The 18,531-nt window shown below is 38.0% G+C and overlaps 1 protein-coding gene and 1 pseudogene across 2 annotated transcripts in view; both read right to left on the bottom strand.

Annotated features, from left to right (window-relative positions):
• Positions 1-18,531, bottom strand: part of EHHADH (enoyl-CoA hydratase and 3-hydroxyacyl CoA dehydrogenase) — a 49,755-nt gene that overhangs the window by 4,391 nt on the left and 26,833 nt on the right. For both annotated transcript variants that reach the window (XM_061194391.1, XM_061194390.1), the window contains one exon: positions 9,754-10,095. In XM_061194391.1, coding sequence (XP_061050374.1) covers positions 9,754-10,095 — 342 coding nt within the window. The remainder of the gene's footprint in view (positions 1-9,753; positions 10,096-18,531) is intronic.
• On the bottom strand, positions 5,258-6,010 carry LOC133093462 (serine/arginine-rich splicing factor 3-like; annotated as a pseudogene).

The raw sequence follows: 18,531 nt of genomic DNA, 5'->3' as shown, positions 1-18,531 counted from the left end.
AACAGAAATAGAGTTACAGATGTAGAATACAAACTTATGGTTACCGGGGGTAAGTTGGGGGAGGGATAAATTGGAAGATTAGGATTGATATAAACACACTACTATATATAAAATATATAACTAATAAGGACCTACTGTATAGCACAGGGAACTCTACTCAGTACTCTATAATGGCCTATATGGGAAAAGAATCTAAAAAAGAGTGGATATATGTATATGTATAAGACTCACTTTGCTGTACACCTGAAACTAACACAACATTGTAAATCAACTATACTCCAATAAAAATTTTTTAAAAATAAAATAAAATTAGGCAAAGGATCTAATAAACATTTCTCCAAAGAAGGTATACAAATGGCCAATAAGCATATGAAGAGATGCCTAACATCATTAGTCACTATGGAAATGCAGATCAAAACCACAGTGAGCTACCACTTCATACCCACTAGGATACCTATAATTTAAAAAGACAGACAATAACAAGTTCTGGTGAGGATGTGGAGAAATTGATACCCTGATTCACTGCTGGCAAATTGTAAAATGGTGCTGTTGCAGTAGAAAACAAGCTGGAAGTTCCTCAAAAGTTAAACATGGAGTTACCATACGATCCAGCAATTCCACTCCTAGGTAGGTAGGTAGGTAGGTATATACATAACCCAAGAGAAATGAAGACATACATCCACACAAAACTTGTACATAGATGTTCATAGCAGCATTATTCAAAATAGCCAAAAAGAAGAAACAAGCCAAATGTCCATCAACATGGATAAACAAAAGGTGGTATGTCTCTCCAGTGGAATATTACTCAGCCGTAAAACTAAATGGTACATCCTATAACATGGATGAGCCTTAAAAAACATTATGCTAAGTTAAAGAAGTTGGATGCAAAAGCTTACTTGTTATATGACTCCATTTATATGACATGTCCAGAATAGGAACATCCATAGAGACAGAAAGCAGATTAGTAGTTGCCAGGAGCTGGGAGGATGGGCAATGAGGAATAACTGCAAATGGGTACAGGGTTTCTTTTTAAAGTGATGGAAATGTTCTAAAATTTTTGTGGCAATGGCTACACAACTTTATGAATATCTAAAAACCACTTAAGTATACTCTTTTTCTGGTGACATCGTTACTATGTATTTAAAAAGTGTTTTAATTGCGGTAAAATACATATAACATAAAACTTAACATCATAACCATTTCTAAGTGTACAGTTCTGGGGCATTAAGTACATTCACAGAGTTGTGCAACCAGCACCACCATCCATCTCCAGAACGCTTTTCATCTTGCAAAACTGAAACTCTGTACTCATTAAACAATAACTCCCCATTTTGCCCTCTCCCCAGCCCCTGGCAACTATCATTCAACTTTCTATCTTTATAATTTTGACTACTCTAGGTGCCTCATATAAGTGGAATCAAATAGTATTTGTCCTTTTGTGACTAGCTTATTTCTCTTAGTAGAATAGCCTCCAGGTTTATTCATGTTGTAGCGTGCATCAGAATTTCCCACCTTTTAAGACTGAATAATATCCCTTTGAATATATATATGTACCACATTTTGTTTATTCATTCATCTGTTAATGGACATTTGGGTTGCTTCCACCATTATTCCACTATTGTGAATAATTCTGCTGTGGACATGATTATACAAATACCTGTTTGAGTCCCTGCCTTCAATCCTTTTTGATATACCCAGAAGTGGAATTGCTGAATCATATGGTAATTCTATTTTTAATTTTTGGAGGGATTGCCATACTTTTTTTCAGCAGCTGCAGCATTTTATGTTGAATTGTACTCTTTAAATGGGTGAATTTTATGACATATGTTTCATCTCAATAAAACTGTTATTAAAAATATGAGTAGTACCAACCCTCAAGGAACTTATAATCTAGTGGTGGGAAAGAAAAAAGTTCATAAATATCCACCCTTAAAGGTAAAATAAGTGATGAGAGAAGTTCAAATTTCTTTGGTGATTCAAAGGAAAGAGATTATTTTTGGTTGGATGAGTGAAGAAAAACTTCAAGATAAAGATATTTGAAGAAATATTTAAAGAAAGATCAAACTAAAACAGTGAAATTGGAGAAGTTGAACCACCCAGCTGGGGAAGGGAAAAGAAAAGTGAGAAATATTTTTTAAAAAAGCAAGAAGGATGGAAAATGTAGAAAAATTATTCGATGGCAAAGATGTTGCTATTTCTTTCCCACACCATTTCATTTTCTTCCTGGGCACATAGAAGCCTGTACTTTCTAGACCTCTGGTATCCTGGTAGGGCCTGTAACTAATTCTGGTCAAGGGAATGGGGAAGAGGGTGGCGTGGGATCACGACTGGCCCCTAAAATCTCCCACAAGATCCTTCATTACCACCTGGGTATAGAGGATGCAGAGAACAACTCTGAGGCTTTGGAGGAGACCCTAGAGCAGATGTTGGCCTGCAGGTCGCACCCAGCCCACTGCCTGCTTTTGTACTGCCAGTGAGCTAAGAATATTTTTACATTTTAAATAGCTGAAAATGAAAGAATAAGAATATTTTGTGACACAGGAAAATTATATCACATTCAAATTTTAGTGTCCATAAATAAAGTTTTACTGGAATCAATCACACTGATTTGTTTTTGTATTGTCTATGGCTGTTTTTTTTTCTTCAGCTACTTTAATTATAAAAATCTTTCATGTTCTCAAAAAAAAGGAAAACCAGAAGGCAACAGTCTAGTACAAAAATATACAACCAGAAGATATTACCACCAACCAGGTCCGACAACTAAATCATGTTGGGGATTCTGAAAATAAAAGCACACTAATACAAAGTACTAAACCAGTGGTTCTTATATAACCAGGGATGGAAAAATGAGTCAGTAGGCCTGGAAAACACCATTTCTGAAAAAGAAGCACTGTAAGAATATAAACCATAACTCTACAATAAAAAGCCACCAGGACTTTCCATGCAGACATGGGTGAGTCTAAAAAGGTGGTGATACCATCTACTGATCACATGATCTTTTAAGGAACTGTAAAAAAGCATAGAAACAGTAGGTAAAATGTATCTACATCTCATAAAATTAAAATTTCTCTGGCTAATTTATCTTTGTATTTACCTTTCTGCTTAAGACATGGAGGTCAGAAGTAACCCACAATGAACCGAGAACCATAGAATATTAACTATTCTTGAAAGCATAAAAACCAACTATAATCCTTAGATATGTTCCTTAAATTATCACCAGGTATTATTAATAGTGACCTCTAGTGAACACCTGTAATCATTACACCACAAGTCAAAGTCTCTGTGACTGCTTTCAGTATCATATTCAACTGAGAATGCAAGACAAAACTGGCCAACGGGACTTGTTAATTTCAGAAATACAGTAACTAAACTTTTTAATAGCCACAATTTAAATGTAGAATGTAAGGTTTTAACGATTTCTATCTTCCATATTTTTAACAAGCCATAAAATTGTGCTAGGGTTTCTGGTTAAAGTGATTGCAAATTTGGACCCTAAGGTTAAATCCCAGAGGTTAATTTTATATCAGGTCTGTATTAGCCACATTATAGCTATAATCCACTATCCTTTTTACAGAAACCCTTCCAATTTAAGACTCTGCAAGTTGTATACTGCCAAAAATGCCCATGTAGATTTATAAGAGCAGTGTAATATTGATGTACCATATTACTTCCATGAATTCTTAGCTATCTTGCCTTGCTTGATCCTAACAAAGGTTTTAAGCTATGAAATGCCGAAAGACAAAAGGCCCAAAGCCCGAGCTCCCAGTAAATCAATAGGCAGTCTTAAAAGTGCCTTCTGTAACAAGGCTCATACTGAACTCCACTGACACCAATTCTCCCCGTGACACGCAGGACTCTCCTCCCTTGATATGTGCATGAAAGGTGAAGAAGGACCACTGGAAATAATTGGTTTAGGATCTGTATCTTATAAAACATCCTTATAGAGTAATACAATGACATCTTTCATATTAAAGAAAGTCAGTACAGCATAATCCAAAACTATCTTTAAATAGCACATTTAAGGAAACTAAGCCAAAAGACTGTTGCATTATGATTTAATCTAATTGCACAAAAATTTGAAATTACAACTCCTCTAGATTTCTAAGAAGAAGGTTATGCATGCCTCCATATTCAGTTCTGCACTGTTACGTTTGAACCATATAGTGAATTTCACATCATGATGGATCACTTTAGAATTTCCATGCAACACCTCAAATTATATAAAATGGAAGCAATTTTTAAAGCTTTGTGGAACATTATCATGCTAAAGTTTTTTTGTTGTTTTTTTACCAGCAACTTTGGATTACAATGTATCAGGTGGCTATACTTTAAAATGCTGGTCACTGAATATCATGGACTTTGAACTGGCTTCTACTCCTAAAAATGTATCATCACTTAAGTAGACAACCAAAAATTCCCTTCACTTCAAAAGCCTCAAATTGTGTTTCTTACAAAATAAGATTTGTGTAACCAACTGCCCTCTATGGGACAAGAACTATGGTAATAGCGGGTTCAACTATTACACAATCATGATAATATTTTATTATCAAAAGCACTTTACAAGAAAATGTAAGTATGGCTTCCAATAGGAATGTTATACCTGGACTTGATTGGTACCAAGCTCAGATTTTAGTTTTGCAAGGAAAAACAGGCTTTCAGGTTAAACAACAATTTGTAACCAAAACTTTAATCCCAAGGATTCTCACAAAACATATTACAAATGACAGCATGAAAAAAAAAAATCTTGCACAGTAACTCAAAGTTCAGCTCTACAATGTACCCTTAAACTAGCAGGACATTGGTATATTGAATAGTCTCAAATTTCCAAATAATATTACAAAGAGCTACGTATTCATATACAGCAATCACAGAAGGAACTTATGACCTAAAGCAAAGGTAAACTAACTTTCTTGAAACTTCTTAGATTCTAAACCCACTGGACAACCTCTTGTCCGGGGTGAAGACTAGTGGAATTTTTAAACCTCTAATCTAGTTTAAGGGTGCAGCTTTAATTTTTACCTGCTGGCTTGTGTTCACAGCAGCTTTTAAAGACTGCTTGCTTAACTACAGCTGCATATCCCAGCTACAGAAAGTCTTTTCAATTTTTGCCAGTTTTGTTTCCATAATATTAAACATCACACATTAGCTGGACAGGAGTTAGAGGTTTATTATCAGTCTATGCAAGACTAAAACTTCAAAGCAAATTCAATTTTGCATAAGGGAACATCGTAAAGTAACAATTCTTGATATTACATGCCTCATATGATCCATTTCAAACCATAGAGAATTACACCTTTATGTGTCACTGTTCCAAGAGACAAACAAATGTGAACAGCTAAAACATTTTAAAAATGCACCAAACTTATGAAGTCTCAAACAAAACTTGAATTTTCTGTACATACTCCTATCAAATGAAGTTATTTCCTGTACACCACTCCTCTTGCAAACTGGTCTTCTATTTCCTTTCATTTGACCTAGATCGGCTTTGAGACCTAGAGAAAGATCGGGACGGCTTGTGATTTCTCTCCTGGGACAGTGATCTCTCTCTTCTCTTACCTCTAGAAAGGGACCTGCTCTGGCTGCGGGAGAAGCTTCTCCGTCTTGGAGATGTGTGGCGAGGTGGAGGACTCCTCCTCCAATAATCATCTCGAAGGCGATGACCCCAAGAAGGAGGTGGGCCACGATTTCGACTTCTCTTTTCACCATTCGACAGGTCCACTCTTACTCGGCAGCCACATAGTGTTCTTTCATCTAGTTCTTGGACAGCATTGGCTGCATCTCAGGATCTTCAAATTCAACAAAAGCGAAGCCGGGAGGGTTTCTAGCAACCCACACACTTCGGAGTGGTCCATAATAGCCAAAACTCGTTCCAATTCAGCCTTGTTACCATTGTTTCCAAGATTACCTATATAAACTTTATAGTCCAACGGACAGGAATCACGATGCATTTCGAGATCTCGGGTTAGAAACGCGAAGGCTCAAATCCACACACCCTGGGCTGGGTCTTCCTGGTCCCCTCCTGCCTGGCACCCGCAGATGCTCTCACACACCCGTTGTCCACGAAATGGCTCTATGGCTGTTTTTGTCCTCAATAGCAGAGTTGAGTAGTTGCAACAGAGACCATATGGCCCCAAAAGTCTAAAACATTTACTATCTGGAACTTTACAGAAAAAGTTTGCTGACCCTTATCCAGGAGGATGGCAGAGCCACTCCTTGGAAAGAACCTTGTTCTAGAATTACTGTGGAGTGAGGAGGAAAATGATCTTTATTGTGCTAAGCCACTGAGATTGTTATTTGTTACAGCAGCAGGTTACCTGTTACCTAACCAACCCACTGTGGATGTTTTGTGAAAGACATGTATATATAACTCTTCTACACTTCACAATGACTAGCTTTGGGGATTGTTTTTTTTTTTTCAATTGAAGTTTAGTTGATTTACAATATTATATTAGTTTTAGGTGTACAACATAGTGATTCAAAATTTTTATAGATTATACTGGATTTAAAGTTATTATAAAATATTGACTATATTACCTGTGCTGTACAATATATCCTTGTAGCTTATTTATTTTATACATAGTAATTTGTGCCTCTTAATCCCCTGTGGCAATTGGTTTTGAATATAGAATGATATCAATAATAAGAAATCACTGATTTAGTTTCTCTGGAATATATTTAATTTTTAAATTGTATTAAATTATTTAATATAATATATATATATTAAATTATTTAAAACATTTAGGTTTCCAAATTTACTAAGCATCTGCATTTCACTCAGTAACAAGAAGGCTGGATAGCTCTCATTGCTGTAGCAGCTTGTATCCTAAACTTTGGCCTGGGTAAATAGGAGGTAGAGTTGGGGGTTCAAAACCCTGGCCTCCTAGCTTTCTGTCCCAAGCTGAAAATTCCTACCATGTAGAGATTATAAACTCACAGGGACAATAAGGACTAATGAGAAGTTTATGCGAAAGTGCTTTGTAAAGTATAATGTCATGCAGGTGATATCTCAGAACTGAACACAGCAGGGAAGGAAGGCCACCTGGTGAAGATGGAGTAGAGCTCCTCAGTGCTCACCTCTCAGAGCAGGTCTGCTGAAGGACCTCTGGGGCTCCAAACAACTCATAATCCAAACCAAAAAGTGGGCCAGACTAATGCTTTTTAGAAGTGTCTTAGCTATAATTTTAGATCTTCTTCAGTTCTATAAACTGATACTTTTCATTTAATCACTGAAACAAAATATACATGAAAACAATATCTATTTCTTTCAAAAAGTTCTTAGCTACTAACTTCTCTTTTCACAACCTTGTGGTCTCAAAGTTCTCAAGAACTAAGGGCTGAAAGACCAAACTTTTCACTGTTGGTAATTATGTTTTCATAGGTATATATTGCATTTACATTGAATTTAGTTTCTTAATTTTTCCTCATTAAACACACACAGACAGGGACCAGGAGTCCTGCTCCTGTACCAAATCACTGCCTTTAACTGCCATGGAATTAAATCTAGTCAAGAACCTCTTCTACTCAGAGAAGTAAATAAAGGATAAGGGATGCTTTGACTACTGGTTCTGCAGTGTTTGGTCAACTGCAGTCTTCTCCCCTTCTGACAGCCCTGAGAGTCCAGGCGAGGTGGGAGAATGTGAACTTGCAGTTTGCGCCGGCCTGATCTGAGAACATAGGCTCATGGAAGTGCAAAGTTGGGCTCATCAGGGCTGGGGTTTTGCCAGGGGGCATAATGAAAGGACGAGTCGTGGCATTTGAGGACACTGGTAAGAGAGTAGCTGAAGTGATGACTGGAAATGAAAACTGAATAGAGAAGAAAGTAAAGATAGGAGGAGCTGATCAAGTAACACATGTACTAGTTAGAATAACCGAGAAAGGGATGTGGGAAAATACAAGGTTGTGGTGAAAAAGTGAGATTTCACATTTCAGAGGTGGAGAAATGTTCAGGGTAAAGACAAGACCTACGGTGAAGCCATAAGTGTGGGTCACGGAAGTGAAGTGAGGTGAGCGTCACTGGATCTGAGGAGGTGAAGGAACCCAGAAGCAACAGGGCTGGGTTAGTCAGGGCTGAATTATTCACACAGAGGATGAAGACAACCAGATGGCAGCAGGATTTGCGCCACAGAGGATAACTGTGAGCCAGGTACTAAAATGAGGGCAAAGCAGGGGGAGCACTGACAGTAATGAGGAGGGATAAAGTGATACGACTGGATGGCAGGACCACAGAGGAGAGTGTCCTGAAAGGGGTAATGGTCTGAGAGGGGAACTGGGAAGTGACAGTGAGGTCCATGGAGTGTGGGAGAAGCAACAGCATTCTCTTGACAGGGCTGCAGGAGAAGCAGGTGCCCAGGGGAAGCCAGGTTTCAGGCAGGAGACAGAGGGGGAGCCATTAGTAAACCAGATGAGGCTGTGGGCGTGTTCCAGAGGACACAGGGTGCAGCGAGAGGCTGTGTCACAAAGACGAAGTGCAGAGCGGGATGTGGATAAACATGAAGAAGGGGGAAATGACCAACTCTCTCACTTTATTTTTATCCACGTTGTCTTCTACACAGTTTAAATGCTTTTTCAAATATTGTTCAGAACAATGTGGGGTATACTTAAAAAAAAACAACCTTAAACTTTTAAACATTCCATGCTAGACACAAACCTGATGTATTTTTTAAAAGCTCACAATAAGGAAATAGGGAAATTCTCAAACGATGGTTGACAAACACAATACTGATAAACTTAAAACTTTTACTATTACTTTGCATTAATTATTCTTGGCTTGAAGGAAAGCAAGGAAGAAGAAACAGGTAAGTACATAACTGGGAACAAATATTGGTGTTGCTGAAAGAGTATGAAAAAGGGATACTCATAGTTCTTTGTCACACTATTTATCCATCTCCTTAAAAATCACAAGTGAACAGAGTCAGTGCTAGAGGACCACAGTGTGTTTGCATTAAAGACACAATATTTTATTCCCAAACTTGACTGAAACCACAACAGACTAAGAAGATGTAGAGAGGGGTCTTCCCCTCCAAGCTGGGTTGGTGTTAGAGAGCTGGGTGAGGGTTAAGAAAGTTGATGCTTTTAGTAAACTTTGGACCTCCTCCCCCAGAAGACTGTATACAAGCTAATACATATAACATTTCACTTACTATTTCAGGAGGTTTGGAATCTACCCAAGACCATTCTTGGGCCAAGACTAAGAGAAAGTGAAGTTTAGGAAAGTGGCCTGAAGAAGGCAATCAGAGAGCTAGCTTCTGAGGAAAGAAGACATTTTGTTTGAGAAATTTTCTAGGGGAAAAAGTAGAGAAGCCACTATTTCAGGGTTCAGATGAATTTGAGGATAGTGGTTTTGAACCAGGAGAAGTGAATGGATGCAAGGACTAGAAAGATATAGCCTTCATTCCAAATACCTAGCTATAGGAGTGACAGAACACACTTTGAAATGTGCAACATATAATAATCATTGTTGGGAAATCCAGGAATGAGAGACATGGAAGAGGTAGAAATGAGTTAAAAAATGCCCAGAGTCTGGAATCAGACAGATCTACATTAGACAACTTGGGTTTCATTAGCTCGCTGTTGAGAAGGTTAGTGTTTCTAGGCCTCACACATAAAGTAAAGATAGTTCATGGGCTGGGGTGAAAATTAAGTTAGCTAAAACAAGTGATATGTTTAGCAAAGAGCCTGGCACCTGGTGGCCCTAAGCAAATGGTAGTACTTTACATGTGCAGATTTGGGGAGTGACATTACCCATGTTCTTACCGAGAATGCCAACAGAGGAGATGGGCCGTGCCAATGCTGTTTTCCAGGATGCTCCAGAGGGAGTGGACCACTTATGTGTGGTCCTCTCCGCCAAGAAAGAATATTGCAGGGCTCTAGCCTGCCCTGATCTCTGAAGGTACACATACAGCTCCTCTTCCTTCTTGATGCCCACCTCATAGGGATACTGGACAGCGGCCTGGACTGCACGGATAGAAGTCTCCTGAGAAAGGCACCCAGGGTGCTGCTTCCGCATCTTCAGAAGGGCTTCACTGAAAATGGTGTCCATGTTGGACAAGCTCTGGATTGGCTTGTTGTAGATTCTACGGGATTCTAGAGATTGATCTGAAAGAAATAAGAAAGAAAATTTGGAAATGTTACCTATACCAAGGGAATATGTGTATATAATGATAATAATAACCTGTTCAAATTCAAAATATGAAATTAAATACTATTCATCAAGATATTTAATGTAACACTAATACCAAAATCTCTGACATCTTTGCAACTTAGTCCCATTAGATAGAATTTAATAGATTCAAAGCAATTTCAAGTTACCTAATTGAGGCATAAAAGCTACATTTTCTTTTTACTTCAAGGCCAAGATAATATTATGATAGATTAATTATATTAATCTGCCAGTGAGCTTAAGGAAAATCATTCTGAGTTAATAATATTTTAGGTTCAAAATAATTTTAACTCCATTCTTAACAGTAACAAAAACTTTAAAATACCTAGAAGAGGAGACAGTGTAATATCGGCACAAGAATAGAGATACAAATCAATGGAGAGAATTGAGAGTTCAGAAATAAATTCTTATAATCATCGCCAATTGATTTTCAACACAGGTGCCAAAACAATTTAATGAGAGAAAGGAGATGCTGAGGACAACTGGATATCCACATGAAACAAACAAACAAACAAACTTAGATCCTTACCTAGCACCATATATAAAAATTAATTCAAAATGGATCATAAATCTAAATTGAAGAGCTAAAACTATAAAAATTTCTAAAAAAAAAGAGAAAAATCTTTATGACCTTTGGTTAGGCAAAGTATTCTTAGCACAATCCATGAAAGAAAAAAATCAATAAGTTGGACTTCATCAAAATTAAAGACTTTTGTACTTCAGAGAACACCATTAAGAAAATGAAATGATAAACCATAGACTGGGAGAAAATATTTGCATGGTAAGCAAATAACACCCTCCCCAAATGTCTACTTCCTAATCCCCAGAACCTATAAATATATTACCTTACATGGCAAAGAGACTCTACAGATGTGATTAAGATTAAAGACCCTGAAATGTAAAGATTACCATGTATTATCCAGGTGGGCCCAATCTAATTACATGAATGCTTAAAAGAGGAGAGCCTTTCCCAGCTGGAGTGAGAGAGGAAGAGTCAGAGAGATGCAACACAGGAAGGACTGGCTCCATGGATGACAATCTGGCTTTGAACATGGTGGAAGGGGGCCAAGAGCCAAGGAATGCAGTGACCTCTAGAAGCTAGGAATGGCCATCAGTTTACAACCAGCAAAAACATGGAGACCTTGGTCCTACAACACAAGTACTGAATTCTGCCAACAACCTGAGTGAGCAGTAAACAGATTCTCCCTTAGAGCCTCCAGAAAGGAGTGCAGCTGCTGACACCTGGGTTTAGTCCAGTGAGACCCCCTACCAGACTTCTGACCTATAGATCACTAAGTAATACATTTGTGTTGTTAAAACTGCTGAGCTTGTGGTAATTTGTTATCAAGCAGTAGAAAATGAATACAATTTGCATACAGAATATCTAATTAAGTATTTGTATCCAGAGTATATAAAGACCTCTTATGACTCAATAATAAGAAGGCAAACAACTCAATTTTAAAATGGGTAAAAACTTGAGTGGGTATTTCACCAAAGAGCATATACAAACAGCTAATAAGCAGTGAAAAAATGTTCCGCATCATTAGTCATTAGGGAAATGTAAATTAAAACCACAATGAATGTGGTAGGCAGCCTCTAAGTAATGGGATGTCATTTCTGAGATTAAATGACAAAAAGACTCTTGCTCTCTCACTTGCTTGCTCTGAGGGAAACAAGCTACCATGGGTGAGCTGCCCTCCAGTGAAGCCCATGAGGCAAAGAACCGAAGGAGGCTTTCAGCCAACAGCCAGTGAGGAACTGAGGCCTTCAGTTTAACAGACCAAGAGGAACTGAATTCCACTAACAGCCACTTGAGTGAGCTTGGAAGCAGATCGTTCCCCAGTCAAGCCTCCAGGTGGATACAGCCCCCCCTGCAATACCTTGAATGTAGTCTTTTGTGAAACCCTACACCAGAGGGCCTAGCTAACCACACCCAGATTCCACAGAAACTGTAAGATAGTAATTGTTTGATTTTAAGCAAATAAATTTTGGGATAATTTGTCATGCAACTATAGATAACCAACACAGACCCACTAGAAGGACTATCATCAAAAAGACATGACACAAAATGTTGGCGGTGATGTGCAGTACCTGGAACCCTCGTACATTGCTTGTGAGAATGTAAAACAGTACATTCACTTTGAAAAACAGTTTGGCAGTTTCTTAAAAAGATAAACATAAACTTACTGTTCGACCCAGGAATTTCACTCCTAGGAATCTACCCAAGAGAAATGAAAACATATAAAACTTGTATGTGAATACTCACTGTAGCATTATTCATAGTAGCTCAAAACCGAAAACAATGTGAATATCCAACCGATGAATGGATAAAGAAAATGTGGTATAGCCATACAATGAAATACTATTCAGCAATAAAAAGGATCAAACTGGACTTCCCTGGTGGCGCAGTGGTTAAGAATCCACCTGCCAATGCAGGGGACACAGGTTCCAGCCCTGGCCCAGGAAGATCCCACATGCCGCGGAGCAATGAAACCCATGCGCCACAACTAATGAGCCTGCGCTCTAGAGCCCAAGAGCCACAACTACTGAGCCCACGTGCCACAACTTCTGAAGCCCACGTGCCACAACTACTGAAGCCCGCGTGCCTAGAGCCCGTGCTCTGCAACAAGAGAAACCACTGCAATGAGAAGCCCGAGCACCGCAACGAAGAGTAGTCCCCGCTCACTGCAACTAGCGAAAAGACTGCGCGCAGCAACGAAGACCCAACGCAGCCAAAACTAAATAAATAAATAAATTAATTATTTAAAAAGGGACTTCCCTGGTGGCACAGTGGTTAAGAATCCACCTACCGATGCAGGGGACACGGGTTCGAGCCCTCATCCAGGAAGATACCACAGCTACTGAAGCCCGGGTGCCTAGAGCCCGTGCTCCGCAACAAGAGAAGCCGCCGCAATGAGAAGCCCACGCAACACAACAAAGAGCAGCCGGCACTCGCCGCAACGAAGACCCAACGCAGCCAGGAAAAAAAAAAAAGGATCAAACTAATGATACATGCTACGATGCAAATGGACCTTAAAAACATTATGCAAGCTGAAAGAAGCCAGATGCAAAAGATTACATATTGATGTGACGTAATTTATTTTAAATGTCCAGAAGAGGCAAATCTATAGAGACAGAAAGATCAGCTGTTGCCTAGGGCTGGGGGTGGGAGTGGGGGTAAGCTGCAAAAGGGCAGAGGGAACTTTTGGGGATAGTGGAGAAGTCCTAAAACTGATTTATGGGGATGGTTGCACAACTCTAACTCAAAGGCAAATTATGCCTCGTTAAGGCTGTTAAAAAATATCTAGCAATGAATTTATTAAGAAAGGTACAAGACCTTTAAGAAGGTCTATATAACATTTTATTGAAGAACATAAAATAATACCTTAATAAAGAATGACCCCATGTCCCTGAATATAAATATTTAATAGCATAAAATAAATATTTTCCATATATTATATATGAATTTCTAATCAGAATCCTTGTGGTCCTATTTTTTTAAATAACTCAAAAGAATGATTTTAAAGTTTACATAAAAGTATAAATGTTTAACAAATTTATACTTTTAACAAAACTGTTTTCTAAAACAGTATTCCAGAAACTGTTTTCTAAAAAGTGCTATCTCTTAAAAAATAAAGCAATATATATCAAAAATGTACACCTTAGTTAATTACACCAGAAATCTACCAGAGCTTACAAAGCAGTTTCACTATAAAAAGACAGATGAATGTGAGCCAGTCTGGCATTGGTATGTTACTATGTGTCCAAGGGAGAGTAAGGTTTGGATATAATCATGTGCACAAGAAAGAACTGTATCTGTGAGGCATTGTATAATCTCAACCTTTTTTTTTTTTTTAACCTAGGAGGCAAAACATTTCCTTAATGCTTGATTACTAAGTAGAATTGAAAAGAATGGATTTTTAAATTAATGCTTTCCCATATGACATAAGAATAAGATTCAGGAAAGGAGGCAAGATGGTGAGTAGCAGCATGTGGTCCCTGTTAACCCTGCTATTGTTGGAAAAACATGAACTCTACCCAACAGGCTACCAATTACTTGCTCAGTTATCCAATGAGTTACCCAGTCCTCAATTTATGGGAAGGCAAGCTCAGTGCAGAAGGATGAAGACCTTTCCAGGGCCTACAGCTGATTTAATTCCCTGGTGGCTCAAAAGAGAGACAAGAACAGACAGTGGGGAGAGGACAGTGGGGAGAGGACAAGTGGAAGAGGAAAGGAGGCAGAGCTGTCAGTGTTGGGGCATCTGACAACAGGTGACTGGTGCAGTCTTTCCTGGGACAGAGCATAGATGGGTTTGGGATATCTTAGAGCTGGATCTCTGTCCTTGTGACACTACCACCAGCCCCACCATGACAGGGGCTGATTCTTAACATCATAGCACACATCAGAGTTATTTGAGGAGTTTAAAAAGTTTGGATGCCCATGCCCCACTGTGAACTCAGTTAAGAATCTTTAAGGGTGGGGCCTGGGCATGAGTACTTTTTAAAAATTCAATAGTTGATTTTGAGGTATAGCCTCTGGGAGATCCAAGAGCAGAGCATATGTCAGCCACTGTATCAAGGACAGCTGTAGCTCCTGGCAACTCTAACCTGGGCCAGAGATTGAAAAGAGATGAGAAAGAAAAAAAGGAAGAAAGTGGTCCAGTGGTTAAGACTTCGCCTTCCAATGCAGAGGGTGCGGGTTCGATCCCTGGTTGGGGAGCGAAGATCCCATGTGCCTTGTGGCCAAAAACCCAAAACATAAAACAGAAGCAATGTTGTAACAAATTCAATAAAGACTTTTAAAATAATGGTCCATATAAAAAAAATCTTTAAAAAAAAAAAAGGAAGAAGAAAAAAACTTAATGGTGTGCAGTAATTTTAGCCAATTGGCATATTCCTAGTATTCTGGGGATACTCAGAACCTCTGAGACTACAGATGCGCATTTTGGGAGCCCCCCAGAGCACTTGTCCCGACCAGCCTAGGGCCACACAAAGCACATCCACTGGAGAGTGTTGGATCAGGGCACAACCATTAGAAGGTTTTTCCCTGTCAATTTCCTATTCCTTTTGTTCTGTGGCTGTAACTGAAGGATGCTATTATCTTAAAACTTCATTTTATTACTACAAAATATATTCAGAATTTCCACTTTGGGTCTACAGGTATGATGTTTTCAAAATGTATTTCTTATACAGCTGGTAGTTTTAGAGTCTTGGTAGTTTTAAAGTCACTCAGCTGTAACTACATAATAAGAGAGGCAAGTGTGAGCAGGTCAGCACCAGCATTAGCTGCCAGGAACATGGGAAAGTGAAGAACTAATTAATGATTCAAATATGCTTATAATTGAATTCTTTCCCTGACCCATTCACATTTTTTCTTAATTCTTTGAAGTTTTCTAAGGCAGAAGTTTTAATTAAAAAAATAAGGGACTCACATGCCCAAAGGAAGAAAAGGAGGTGATTATTTTCCCTCTTTCCTTTCTAGTAAACTAACAGGAAGAGATTTTCTCTGCCTAGGATAAAGAGAGACATAATGTGCAGTTTACAGAAATGGTTTCCTAAGACATAAAGGACTCTCTTTTCTCTAACTCTCATAAACAATAAGCTCTCTCTCTCATAGAAGGGCTGCAAAGGACAAAAAGAACAACTGCATTTTTCCAGGCTTGAGGGGGGTCCCTAAAGAACTGGGGTACGTAAAAAAGAAGCCCAGTTTAGACGTGTGCTCAGGCTTCCTAGGTATGGCAGTGTCACTCTGCTCTTGTGAAACATGTTTATATAAATGTTCACAGACAGTAAAAATAAATTACGAAGTGCAAAAGATAAAATGAAGAGAAAGACAGATGAAACCAGTAAGATTTTGTTTTAAGCCACAAAATCTAAACAGATCAAGGTCTTTGGGCAGAATAAGAATCACTAAAAATGGCTAACACAGCCCAGTGCAGTCATAGTAACAGGACCAGAGTTCATTACAGGGACAAAAACAGAGCACTGGGTTCCTGAGTTGAGGCTCCCACTTGGATGTCCCCTGTGCCCATCTTTGACTAACAGTACACATTTTCAGCTTCATGCCAGAATCATGCACGTGGGAACAAGGAGTTCTTACTCAGTTTGGGAACAAGCAGGCTGCTGGCCAAATGCAAATAAATAGCGTTTTACAGGACCCTCCCCTCCCCAGTTTAGCCAAAGCAATCTGGTTTGGCCAAGTGATTTTGAATTGCTCTGCTAAATCCATTGCACTGCAGCAGTCTAAGAGGCTTCATGTAACAAAAGCATTAAGATACATGAAGCTAATTAACTTCCACAGTCAACTCTCCAGGATGCGTGTTAAGTTTGTAGAGAAATTTGCAGCTACTTCCCAAATCACATTTTTAGATATATATGTTAACCTCCTACAATCCCCTCCCACCCATAACTGGCTCCAAAACTGCTGATTGCAACATTGACCATTGGAAATTTCCTTCCTTCTCAACTTCTTTATTGGATGTGGAAACTAAATAAGTGTTCTTAATCTTTTCCTTTTGTTATTTTTTTAAGTCAACATTTCACTAGTGGGGGTGGGGGTAGCGATGGGGAGTGAGAATAGGCTGAATTAATGGAATATTTTTACAAATGGAAAAAGAGAACTCAAAAATTTTACAGGTACTTTTAAAATTGAGATATCAATCACATCAATAAAAGTCACCATTTTAAAGTTTGTTAATTCAGGAGTTTTTAGTATAATCACAAGGTGTGCAACCATACATGTATGTTTTTTAACCAGGCAGAACTGATTTACTAATATCTTTAAGACAGCAAGTAGTGTTTGCATGTAAAAAGTCAAAACTAGGAAAAGTTATCTCCATTCTCACCCTTGTTCTCTGTACATCAGTGGTTCTCAAAGTGTGGTCCCCAGAATACAGCATCAACATCGCCTAGGAACTTGTTAGAAATGCAAATTGGGCCCCATCCCAGATGTACTGATTCAGAAAGTAATGAGTGGGGTCCTATAATCTATGTTTTAGATTTACAGACCCTCCAAGTGATTCTGATGCACAGTGACGTTTGAGAACCATTCCTCTAGATCAAGACAATTGCACTAGCTTCACATAACTATAAATTTGTAAATGCACATATATTTAACATCAATATATTTTAATAAAAAATATTTTATATTATATTTATACATTCATATTTATAATATATTTATAATAAATATCTGTACTATTTATATCATATATTTATAATAAATATCTGTACTATTTATGTCATATATTTATAATAAATATCTATTATAAAACATAAATATACATTTTTATAATAGATTTTTGTGAAGGCTGTCCTTCAAATCAATCCATCAATTTTGTTCTGCCAAATAACCACAGTCTAATAGCTATATTTAAAAGCAAACAAAGGAAAAAAAGAAAGGAAAAGCACAAGACCTCAAATGAAAATGAAATGCAAAATAAGTAAGCCTAGCTAAACTACACATTTTGTAAGATAATAAGTGTAAATGTAGATAACATTCTCTGAGCTAGTCCGTCATTGATCTGCCCTATTTCTCTACCTTGTATCTCTAGCGTTTATCTATTACAGAGCAGCACCAAGAAATCATAGGATTCTAAACAGTGGAACTCATTTTTTTTTTTAAGTAAAAGTACCAGAGTTTTCCTTGGGATTCTAAACCCTAAACCTCAAAAGAGACACAGTAGAGCTGCCCAGGTTGTAGCAAGACAAAAAACTGGAGCCCATAGGGTCTCAGAACATGGTTTGAAACCAACTCATTTTGTTGAAACTTTTCCTTTCATTGATGAAGAAAATAAAGCCCCCAAAGCTGATTTGTTAGGGTCCGTATAGCTATAGGTTAAAATTATAATCCAGGCCTCCTGACATCCAATCCTAAACCTATTTCTCTACTAGACTGTACCCCTTCCACACTGGCCAGGCATCCCTTTTTCCTTTGGGTAAATTTAATGACTCAGATAATAGGAAAAGATAAACATTAAAAAAAAAACAACAAAGGTCTTCACTACCTACCATCCAAATACAACCACTGTTAAAAATCTGTTATATCTCCTTGTAGTTTTTTTTCTGTATGTAAATATGCATATGAACACACACACACATTTGTGCAACTTCCTATCTGGTTGTTTTTTCTACTTAATATTACATGTAAGCATTTTTCCAAGCTCTTCAATTTCCTTTAAAAATGGAATTTTTAATGGCTGAATGGGGTTGCTTCACTGAGATCTATCATCTTTTATGCAATTAATCCCTTAGAATTAGATATTTGAGTTGTTTCCAACATTTTAAATGATAAATAAAGTTTCAGTGAGTATCACTGTATACAAATCTTTGTGTACTTCTGTGATCATTTCTCTGTGATAAACGCCTGAGAA

This window comes from Eubalaena glacialis, chromosome 6 (assembly GCF_028564815.1).
Source record: "Eubalaena glacialis isolate mEubGla1 chromosome 6, mEubGla1.1.hap2.+ XY, whole genome shotgun sequence".
In the NCBI taxonomy this organism is placed as follows: domain Eukaryota; kingdom Metazoa; phylum Chordata; class Mammalia; order Artiodactyla; family Balaenidae; genus Eubalaena; species Eubalaena glacialis.
Note: the sequence above shows the minus strand (reverse complement) of the source record. Positions and strands in the feature narration are given on the sequence as shown.